We start from the raw sequence: 11,643 nt of genomic DNA, 5'->3' as shown, positions 1-11,643 counted from the left end.
CTGACAGTTCAGGTTTTCAATCACGTATCGTTACATGAGAAGAGAGGAAGGGAAGGATTTCCACATCCTCCCTCAAATGAACTGAACTACAACTACAGGTCTGAGTCACTCTGTCTCCTACAGCACAAGTGTGTTTTCTATTCAGCCTTGTTCACTACATTTTCCCCTGTAAGGTTTTTCTGTCAGGCAAGTGTGTCAAGTAGGGCTCAAAGTAGAAATAATGCTTTGGAATTCTATTATGCCTTGCATCCCAGGGTATCAAAGTGCTTCACAAATATTTGCATAGGAATCCTTTTTCATTCCTATGACATAAATGTATTTTCATTTTAAAGAGGAGGTAGCTGCAGCAGAAAGGTTAAGTAACACAGTCAAAGTGCAAGCAAGTCTGGCACAGCCATGTACAGAAGCCAGCTCTCCTAATCTGTATTTCTACCACAAAGCCATCCTTTCTCTCTGAAGAAATATTGTTGAAAGACATAAATGCTCCATCTCATACCCTACCTAGAATGGGCTTACAGTCTTTCTCCTCTACCTATGACAAAGCAAGGACCATGTTTTTGCAGTGATGTGGCACAGTAGCTATTTTTAACTGATGCTTTGTATTCAATCGGTGCTAAAACATTTCCCTAGTGTACAATACATGATCAGGAGAGCAAGTCTGGTTACCATTAAATAGGATTTTCTAAAATTAGGCAAAGCAAGTAGCCCTCGCCAATTAAAGGCTTTTCAATGCTACTCAAATTTGTGTTCAAGACAGTGATTTCTGGAACTCAAACTTTAAAATTTGAACATAGCCCCTGGTTAGAGTACCCCCGTTCCCCAGTAATACAGTCTTCTTCATCCTCCCTGCTGAGTTACTCTGATTCTGTTCGGAAGAATGGTCCCTAGATTCTTTTATTCCTTGGGTTGATCGCAGGGCTCAGCTTATAAATCTTTAACTACACTGCATATGGAATATAAAGTGCCTCTTCATAATGATCATGGGATCAAACAATATAGCCTCTCAGATATTAATTCTATTTTGAGGGACTTAAGGAACAATCAGTTATAAGCAGCTAGTTTATTCAAACAAACTGACATGGTCTGGAAGAGAAGTCCCCTTCCGCAGAAACTGCTAAATAAAGGTTCTCTTAAATAACCAAGGTTGGTCTATTTCTGCCTCTCGCTTTAATATAATGAATTAAGAAAAAGAAAGTCCTACCCCTCACATTAGGCCATTTACTGGATCCCCATAACCTTGATTTTTGCACATGCCAGTTTGATTTAGATTACATCTATGGTGTTATGTTTTATTTCAAAAGAGCATTTGGGTACAGGGGCTCAATAAATTCTACCTTAAGTTTATGCACACTAGATGGATACAGGGAAAGGGTTTTTTTTCCAGTCAACATGTCACTGAGGGCTGAAAACAAGGCCAGTATGTTTACAGAAGGGTTCTAGGAGAGCTGGAGACCAGCAGTAGGTCTTCTTGCATTGAGTTTTAGTCATGGCAGGTAGGACTAGACAAGATGTTAATGACAACCTATAGCCACTAAATCAGGTGGTGTCAGATACCACTAAGGACAAAAACACAGGGGACCAAGACAGATGGCAGTGCACACTGTTGGCAGTTCAAAAGCACCCTAGCACTTTTATTTCTAAAGAAACAGTTTGCAACATGCACTGGAGGGGAAGGGAAAGTCCTGGAAAATAGTACTACCGAGTCTTAGGGAGGATGCGTGAAATAGTGTGTGGCACAAAGAGGCAGGTAGTTTTAGATTCAGGTACCAAAGCCATCTTTTCAGGTTAGATGAAGTAGTAGTCCTCAAGGCCTGGCATGACAGCAGTATTTACATAGCCTATTATAAACTCCTTGTTTCTGTTAATGTTAACAGACTGGAGGGACTTTAGGCCAAGGGGGAAGTCAGATTTGTTTCAAGCTTTCTTTGAAAAGATATAGCATGGATAAAGGAGGATCAAGGTGTCTCCTGCCCACCTGTGTCTTTTTGGTGTTATGAACCCTAAGAAGTGAAGTTTAGACTAAAGTGGGGTGGGAATGTTTGAAGTGGGATGAAATCAAGAATTCAAGAGAGTTTTCCTGACAGCCTAGACTTATGTAGAGAGGAATTCTGTTGTGTGCCACATTGAGAGATCAGAGTACTAGAATGTGTGCAGTATTTAACAATCCTATAGTGGGATACAGAGACATCTTCTAATTTCTCTCCCATAGAAGTACCCAAGGCTTCAGTATCTAATGTCTTCTAACTTCATCCTGGATTCTTTCTGGTGGGACTTCTGCAATTTCTACTGTTTTCATCACAGATTCTACTCCAAAGTCCAATGTCAGCTGCCCCCCCCCCGGTCCCAAAATCATCCTCACTGCTATTTTAATCTACTCTCCGCTGAAGTCTTATCCTCTAAGGCTGTCCCTGCCTGTTTCTTGAGAAAGTCCACATAAAACAATTTCCCTATGCCCCCACACTAGAACGCTCCATTTAAAAAAAAAAAAAATCCTCTATTGTCACCAGCTATTCACACATTCAAATATTTTTCCATCCTCTCCACCCGACTTCAGTCTAGTCAGACAGGCAGAAATAAACTTCTCCACAGCATCTTAGGAGCTGAATATGGCCAAAACCAAACTCCTTTTTTTGCTCAAGTTACGCCTCTATTAACAAGTCATTCCTGTTATTCAGGCACACAGCTAGGAACAGAATGGCATCTGACTTGCCTCTCCCTTGTCATTTCCCCCACCTCCCCAGGAGTGTTCCAATCCTGCTGCATCTCCCAGAAGATGCAGACTCTTTCTTTCTATACAGCTAGCACTCCTAGCCCATCTCTTGCATTTTGATTACTACAGTGTCCATTTCTTTGGCCTCAAACATCTAGATGCCCTCTACCTTTAGGTAAATCTAAGGGGCCCATGAACCCATCACTTTCCCTTTGATTCTCTGCATTAATTCTCCTCCACACCCCATAGCACTAAGTTTCATCTTTGCTTAGAGTCTCCCCACAATTCTGCGCCTTGCTACTAATCTGCTGTAACCTCATTTCACCCATACCCCTTTCTTTCCTTTGCCAATTAAGCTTTCAAGGATTGCATGTTTGACTCTCCAATACATGTCTGCACTTTCTACATGGGAACATTAACTCTGAACTAATCCACAGGGCTTCCTTCAATTCCCTTATGAACACTGCTGTTGTCTCACCTAAAAGAAGCTACCCACCCAGTGATGATTTGATGGTGCAGCACTTAAGAAATTACATTTGAGGATTTATGCAATAGCTAACTTTCATAGGTATGTGATTGTGTGTGTTGCCCTCATCTTCCTTCCTATTGTTTGAAACAAGACTCAAGTGACAGATTGACTGCAAGACCCATAGGGCAAGTATCATATCTAACCATGTTAGATGACATACTGAGGTCCCTTCTAGTCCTACACCGCTATGATTCTGTGTGTTTGGACAGCACCTAACTGTGATAGGGGCTTCGGGGACTGTTCGCTCTGAAGTGATTAGACTCATTCTGGTTAGGATCTTGTTACATGATCCACAGTTACAGTAGATACAAACTAGCTGAAGATATTAATTTATGGTAGGCATTAATACAGTTTTTCCTTTGATTCATAACCTTTTTCTGGGATCTAGGTAAGACCATAGAACTTAAGGTTTTTTGTGCTTTTTTTTTTTTTTTTAAGATGCACCAGTTCAAGCAGAAACTCATCCAATATTGATTTAAAGAGGTGCCAAGAATGGAGAATCTACCACAACTTAAATTGAAGCTTGGACAAGTGAAGCTAGAGACATTCATAACCCAAGATATTTATTAAAAGTGCTTTTAGTTTACATTAAAACTACAGTCTAGAGTCCTTGTAAAAAAAGTCATTTAAAAATGTCAGCTAAAACAACAAGAACCATGGTTACTGACACATGACCTGCAGTGCCCTATAAAAACGCAAGACCAACTCTGTTGATCATGAGGCAAGTGCTTCAATTTTAGTCAGTGTGCTGGTGCACTGACATTTATTGCAGAGGAAGAACTGCTGGTGGCTCCATGAAGGACACGTGCATGTACCTACAATAGAAAACAGGCAGTTAATTAAATAACTTGTAACTAACTGACATCTTGTCAGACATTGCTTCCAACCTTATTAAGCAGGAAACCCTACTTGAGATACAAGAATGATTCTGTTTTTAGATGTTCAGTTCTTCAGCATCATGCAAGCCTGAAACACTTAGGGCTGTGCCTAGATTATAACATTGCTTTTATAAGAGCAGTTCTTATCAACATCACCCCAACCCTCAAGATGTGTGTAGTTAACATCAGTCACCACCTTGTGTTAGTGGAGCTACTGGGTAGGACTACCGGTTATGTAGAAACTTTAGCTTAAACAGCTGGCACATAGGACCTCCCCATGGCATAGCTCCACTGATTAGTACAGCATGATTTCCATCAATTGAGGAGATTAGGCCAGTTTTAATCCCTGCTATCATTTGGAGTCAAACAAAGCATTTAGTGTTTTAGGAACTTACTTTGACAGCTTGTACTTCTCTCTAATTGCTTGCTGTGGTCGATGAGAAGCATCCAGGCATGCTTTATGTAGGTCACTCAGACAAGGCACTATCTCGCTTAGCGAATACCCAGTGAATGCAGCAAGTGTTTCTGGCTGATGAGTAGAGAAAAGAATTACTGGTACATTATTCCATTTGGTTAGGTAGCTTGTCTTCCAGATTTTGGTGGAGGCCCTGTCTGTAAAGAAGCAGATCACGTTTCTGCTGAATACTTGGATGGATGGATGGATGCATGTGTTTTGCTGCTGAAGTGAGATTCCATAGCAGTCACCATAGAGGATATGAACCCCCTCAATACCCCAGATGCATCCTAGCGTCAACGTCCATGTTAGGTCTTCACTATAGCAGAGAAAGCAGACAAGAAGCTCCTGCCTGATGCAGACAGTATTCTTGCGGACGTCTGTCTAATTAGTTCTGAGCAGTGTCCCCTACCATTCCCACCAAAATAAGTTATTCCTACAGCAATAAGACTGGTATTTGGATAAAACCATGTGCTGCATTAAGATTCTTCTGACCCCCAACAGAAACCAGTCTATCAGTTTTTTTATAAGGTGAGATCAATACATTGACAAGATGGTTAGTTATATGGCAAGTCTCATTAGGATTGTGTACCATATCAGGTCAGTCTCAGCAAGTGACCAAGAGAGTATTAGTCCTACTTGTCCAGAAGTAGTAGACGGAAGGGAGGAATAAGTCTTACACTAGCTAGATATTAATGTGTGCCAGTGGAAAACCCTGTTTAATTGAACTACAACCCGCCAAGAGATCTGTTAGTTCATACTATGTGGAGTGGAGATTCTTTCCACTTCTAAGTCTGAACCTGGAGACATGAAACCCCCTATTCCACAGCAGCTCAGAGAATAAGAGCTTACCCAGAAATGCCTGTTCACAGTGTAATTTGCGAGACAGTAAGCGGCTGCAGCAGTTTGTGAAGGAAGGTACTTCAGGAATGGATCTGCTTCCAGGAGACTCAGCTCTGCCACATACTAAGCAAAAGAAATGTTAAAAAGTTACTTTCAAAACAGAACTCTATACACAGTGGGACCAATTCAATGAGCTCCAAAAAGGCATAGTTATCCTGGCAGTACCATAGTTTTGGAGAACAGTGGACCATTATAAAGCAGCTTTCTAAGCAGACTAACTATTTAGAAAGTTAGGGTGAAATCTTGCCCTCATTGGAGTCAACAGGAGTTCTACAGTAATCTTCAATGGAGTCAGTCATCTTTTTAGATATATTGTTAGTTGAGTGAAGGATGGAGGCAGTCTTGTGCTTAAGGCACTAGACTGAGATCCAGGAGACCTGGGTTTGTCTTCAGCTCTATCACAGGCTTCTTGTATGGCCCCAGGCAAGTTTGTTTGTGCACCACAGCTCCCCATCTGTGACAGTGAGTATAAGACTTGCCTTCTTTCACCCTTTGACCTTCTTTATGTTGATAGTGAAAGTTTATGTCCTGGAGAGTTATACTGGTACAGTCAGTGGTTAGCATGACACAGCCCTCATCTTTGTTGGGCCTCTGGGCTCTACTGTTTTACAAGTGCTAATAATACAGACTGACAGCACAGAGCTGTAGTTTTGGAAAGCAAGAAGTGTGACAGATTTTGCTACTAGGTTTAAATTTAATTCCTGTGCTGTGCACTGCATAAAATGCAGGCTTGGTAACAACCCCCAGTTAGGGTACTGCTTTATCAGGGTGTTAGTCACATTTGACTGACAGTCAGCCACCCTCAGCATGTTCCCCAAGGTAGGTGTTTTCCAATTAAGTGGATGCTCCTGGGAGTGACCAATCAGACTGAAAGTGACCACTTCTCCATCCCCTACATATTGCTGTATTAACAATTACTGGCCTCCTCTAGTTCTGAAAGGAGTGTAACACATACCCTTGCAAAGTTCTCTGTCCTGACACAGACGCCGTGTCTCTGTAAATACTGAAGGAGAAACTGGTTGATAGTTGGTACTGTCAAGTCAAAAGCCAGTACTTTCAGGAGCAGATGTTCCATTCTTAATAACTGTCTCTTTGTGTAAGTATCATCTGTTATATACACAAACTCCTCTACCTCTGGAGGGTAGATCTCTTCATATTTCCTAGAAGTGAGTGCAAAGAAAGTCTATAATTGGAGAGAAAAAGCCTGTAGGAGTCAGTGTGGGGATGAACACATGGATCCACCTTCATCCAAGAAGGTTCAGAGACTCAACTCCTGACTAGGGAGATCCTGTAACATACATGGTACCTTCTGATAAGCTTAATACATTCAGCTCTTGCCCACAGGTCCTTTTTAGACTGACTGTACAAATGAGCAGTATTTACATACATTAAACTGCCTCCTTTAGAGCCAAATTACACAATATGTCATGTACTATTTTTAAACAGAATTCACATTGAAGTCAAGAGGTTTTGGCTTTAAGAGCCAAAAGTCTCAGTGATACAATATACTCCAGACAAAACAAGTTTTGGTTCTTCGTTCATATTCAACATCAAAATCAGTAAGAGGAGTTTTGAATTAAGTAGAATGATAGCATGTGTTACTTTGCAGACAAGTTCTTACCATTGCAAGGTGTGGGTCATTTTCTGAACCCGCACAAACCTTCAGAACAGGTTTTAGTTTCAACCTCTTGATGAGACCAAGAGGTCTTGTCCCACAAGAAGTTTTTGCCTGTCAGGACTTCAGAAGGGAATATGAAGGACACTTACGCAGCCAGAAGAATTGCCGCTGTTCCCACAAGCTGCAGCTTTCCTCTGAGGACAGACATGCAGGAAAGAAACCGGTCCAGAAAGTTGACAGCTAGGTACAGTGTTTCAGTACGAAGTTTGTATTCTTGCCCAACTTCCACCAGCCAGTCCACCAAGATTGAACGCATCCCTGATGTAATGTCTGGCTGCTTTCGCATGTAATATGGTTTTGGCCTGTATCTTACCTGTTTGGAAAGATTTGAAGTTCAGTAATTAGGCTCTGTTATAGTAAGAATAACCTTGCCATATCCATGGTGTAAACAATTATTCTCATTGATGGTCAATATATTAAGGTCATTACCTGTTCCCACCATCAATGAGTCCAGGATCTGTATTGAATTCAGCAACAAAAGTTAGCTGATGGTGAAGTTTGATAGCTGTAATTGAGGAAGATCTAGCACACAGTGTAAAAGCTAGCGTATAGGAGGAGCGTGGGAGGAAGCGCTGCTATGGTGGGGGTTAGGAGCCCAGGTAACCACCAGCTCCTTAGATTGTGCAAAAAAGGCTGTAGCATTCTCTTATTCTAAGCCTGATAAATAGGTTCTCAGGAGCTGTTTCAAGTCTCTTCATCCTGGCAAAGCTCATTTGCACATTCCATCTGAGGAGCTAGAGTCAACTGTGTCCTGCATTTCAGAAGAATCTTTTCTCACTACTTCCTGCTCTGACCTTGTAAGGCCAGCAGCATAGGGAACTTCTTAAGAATGCTTTGTTAAACAGAGTGCAGGCAATAAAGAGATGCTAAATGACAACCTGAGAATCTGAAGATTGGGGCAGGCAGGAATGCTTTAATAGGGGCAATCTACATCTTTCTAAGAGGTAAGTGATGCCAGTACATGTGGTCAAGGAAACACTGATGTTACAGGCTTGTGAAAGAGCCACTCACTTCAGCTTCTCTAAGGTACTGATGAATGTCTTCTGCATAGTCTCCTACATTCATTACATCCACGATGTTATCCACATGAACCTCATGCTGTGATTGGATTGATGTATCGACCAACATAGGAGAACCTGCACAATCAGGATTTTTATTACATAAAGCAAGACATTTAGCTGGGACATTTTTCCTTTTAACTTATCCCGCTGATTTGCTGGCAGTGCGAGATTCAATCACATTTATATGAATAAGTCATCTACAGATAATTTAGACAAGTTTACTTTTGTTAGAAAAAGACATCCACTCCATGGAGGAGATTAATGTTGCAAGCAAGGTTTTGAGCAGCGACAGTTACCTGTACTCAAATCCAACAGCAGATGAATGTTGGGTTTCATTGTGCTAGTATCCACTTCACACAGGCTAGGTTCCACCTCCTCCACAATTGTGCAGCTGTATGTGTCTTTCTGCTCTGGTTCATCTACATATATAGCAAAGCCTTGCTTGGATGTTACATTGACCATACAGCTAGGCAATATGTTCTTTCCAGATGGAGGGAAAGCATTTTCAGAGCCAGAGAAGCGTCTGACTATGGTGGCACCCTGAAATAAAGTACAGAATAAACCTGTAGGGAGAGATTTAGGTAGGAACACAATAGTGCAACTCATTTTTAGAGGAAAGCCACCTATTTTTCATAGCACTGCAGACTGCTAGCGCTTGCATCAATAAGCTGAACATTAGTTGAAACAAAGCTTGCCATTACAACTGGTATTTAGGAAGTTCTGCTTACTGCCATCTTGCTGTAATGATGGACATTTGTGCCACATGGAGAATGACCTATCTTCCAATTTAATAAGCCAGATTCAGTATTGAATACACTTATATTGCTAGTGGCAGACATTCATCTGCAAGAGCACCAGCCTGAGCAATTTTGCTGAAATGCCAACTGTAATTATAAGCTCACTTCAGTTTATTCATGTGAGAACCACCAAGTTTAAATGCAGCCCAGCACTTGTTACCTTAGCTTGCTGAAGAAAACAAGAGGTGCATTAAGAGTTTAAAGCAGTCTTTTCTAATTTGATATTAAGGTTGCAAAAATAGATTTTGCCATATCATGTGTTGCAAGAGGCAATATATAATAATTAAGAGTACAGTTTTCAGAAAAATTGGGGTCAGAGAGTTGTATTGAAAAGTTAATAAAAGTCTTTTATAAGGGTTAAATCAGTCTTCTTGGAACTCCAATAGTCAAGAGCAAGCCTGTAGATAAAAGCTAGTAGAAGTTTCTTAACTCTAGTGAGCATGTCAGTGAACTGCACAAGTGGATTAGAGTTTGGCACATAACTATAGTGAAAGTTTTGAACTGGGCAAGTAGGTAAGAGCTCTCAGCCCCAATATGAGCATACACTGTATTATCTGCATCATAAGCCACTTTTCAGCACTACTTCAGGCACCTTGGTTTGAAAAAGCTTTGGGCAAAGTCAGGCTAACATATCAAAGGGAGCCAATCTTCAGAAAGCTGGGCATTCACAAATCCCACCATGTCAATAAGAGCTGCAGCGGCTCCAGTAAGAACTTTTCAGAGATGTTGAGCTCCTACATCATCTGTTGGGTGGGATTTGCAGATCTGCCCACTTCCTTTATTTAGGAGCCTGGCTTTAGACAGGCAGGTTTGAAGACTGTGGGGTTTTTGTCTTTATTGCACTATACCAGATGTACTCTAAGGATTACCACCTTTAAATAGTAATCTGTTTTTACTCTGATTCCACTGGACTGGTTTCCTCTAGAGGGCTTTGCACAGGAGCAGCAACTACTATACATGCAAGGACCATTCCAGTCTGTGACACAGTACAGTACTAGAGAGAGTGTCATGCTTACCAAATTAAAATCTTCATAGTAGCTCTGGCACCCAAATTTATTCTGAAACATGAACCATGAGGGAACAGGAAAAAAGGCTGTCCCAAAAGTAATCCTTGCTCTCTGAATGTATTGCCATCACATCACTACACTGTCAGACTCATGTACAGAGCCACGGAACCTTTGAGCAGTAGTTGACAGTTAAGGGGTATATACATTTCCATTGAACCCTACATTCCATAGGTCAGAAGTATAGAGAACTCATTTAACAGCCCCTTAGTTCCTCTCCCTCCAGAAACCTTACTTAAAGAAGGGCACCAAATTAGGGCAGAGGAGGAATGGTCAGTAGAGCCACATTGTAGAATACTAGGTAGCCATGATCTCCCCAAGAACAGAACAGATTGAAGCACTACCCTTTTAAATCCCATGTGTGCTCTGGATGAAATGCAGAGAAAAGCAAATCTGGGTGTGTTAACCCAGCAGTGCCAGCCCCAAGCATTAAAAAAAAATCATACAATTGCCTTGGAAGTCAAGAGGTTAAAAAACGCTGGGTTCTCTTTATTTGCCTTCTAGTCTGAGCCTTTAAATTGCACTTGGGCCACATTTTCAAACTTGTTTCTGCATTTATGTGGGCTAGAAACTTAACCTAAAAAAGACAGCTGAACTGAGATTCTCAAGTAATCACAGGATCCAGGAGCTAGGACTTCAAGGAAGACACTAAATACCAGGAAACATGCAATAAATTTGTCAGAGTTGGTACTGTGTCCGTTCAATGCAAGCGAATGTCATTTATCAGGCTTTTGTCACTTTGAAAAAAAATGATGTTTACATACCAGTTTGCAATAGTAAGGTTTAAAAAAAGACAAATTAGGTTTACAAGGACATCCAGTTTAGGTAAGAAAAAATTGTCATAGTTCCTCATTATCAAAATTTAAGAGGCACAGTGAGAAAAGTCTTCCTAGAAGAAACCCAGTGCTGGAATAACATGGACCTTGACAGGATTTGTTTGGAGAGAAGAAAACCTTCCCTAGCAACTGCCCATACTATATCTGATTTACATGGTGTCATCCACACATGCACAAGAGGCATCTATGGAGTTTGCCAGTCACTTTTCATAAGTGTAACCCCAGTAAGAATGGGGTATCCCCCAAAGTTACCTGGCCACATGCCCTCAAGCATTGCCCATTCTCAGTCAGCAGCCCAAGCACAGCCCTCTGTGGCAGATTTTGGTTGGCATAAGGCCCAGCTGCAACCTGACGGATCTCCCGATTTCCAGCTTGGGAGATCCCACTCTTATCGTTGTGATGCATTGCTTCAAGGTCAGCAGCTGACACCTAAGAAGAGAACAGAGATGCAAGTTAGTCATCCCAGGCAAGTTAGTCATCCCAATTTCTCTCTAGAGACAGCACTCCAGATTGCCCTCTCATTCCTAGAGCGAGTGCAGACTTCTCCCATTAGATCCTCTCCTTATTCTAAAGGGAGGATGCTTTCTCTACATCTCATCATTAACCACTGGAACAATTTACCAAGGGTCATGATGGATTGGCCATCACGGACAATGTTTAAATCAAGATCAGATGCATTTCTAGACAGATACCCTCTAGGAATTATTTGGGAGACGTTCTCCAGCCTGCATTG

At 41.4% G+C, this 11,643-nt stretch overlaps 1 protein-coding gene across 1 annotated transcript; it reads right to left on the bottom strand.

Moving 5' to 3' along the window:
• Nucleotides 1-3,781: 3,781 nt before the first annotated feature.
• CCNA1 (cyclin A1) lies at nucleotides 3,782-11,339 on the bottom strand. Its single transcript, XM_067563006.1, has 8 exons — nucleotides 11,163-11,339; nucleotides 8,510-8,753; nucleotides 8,164-8,288; nucleotides 7,242-7,465; nucleotides 6,430-6,634; nucleotides 5,424-5,537; nucleotides 4,513-4,646; nucleotides 3,782-4,054 (listed from the first exon to the last, which is right to left on the bottom strand). Exons 1-8 carry the CDS (start codon nucleotides 11,313-11,315, stop codon nucleotides 4,003-4,005), a joined length of 1,251 nt encoding a protein of 416 aa, XP_067419107.1. The 5' UTR covers nucleotides 11,316-11,339; the 3' UTR covers nucleotides 3,782-4,002.
• Between the last annotated feature and the right edge of the window lie 304 nt (nucleotides 11,340-11,643).

Source organism: Emydura macquarii, unplaced genomic scaffold, assembly GCF_026122565.2.
Source record: "Emydura macquarii macquarii isolate MOO-44397 ecotype Brisbane River unplaced genomic scaffold, CSIRO-AGI_Emac_v2 contig_2473, whole genome shotgun sequence".
NCBI classification, from domain to species: Eukaryota; Metazoa; Chordata; order Testudines; family Chelidae; genus Emydura; species Emydura macquarii.
This window is presented reverse-complemented; position numbering and strand designations above follow the sequence as displayed.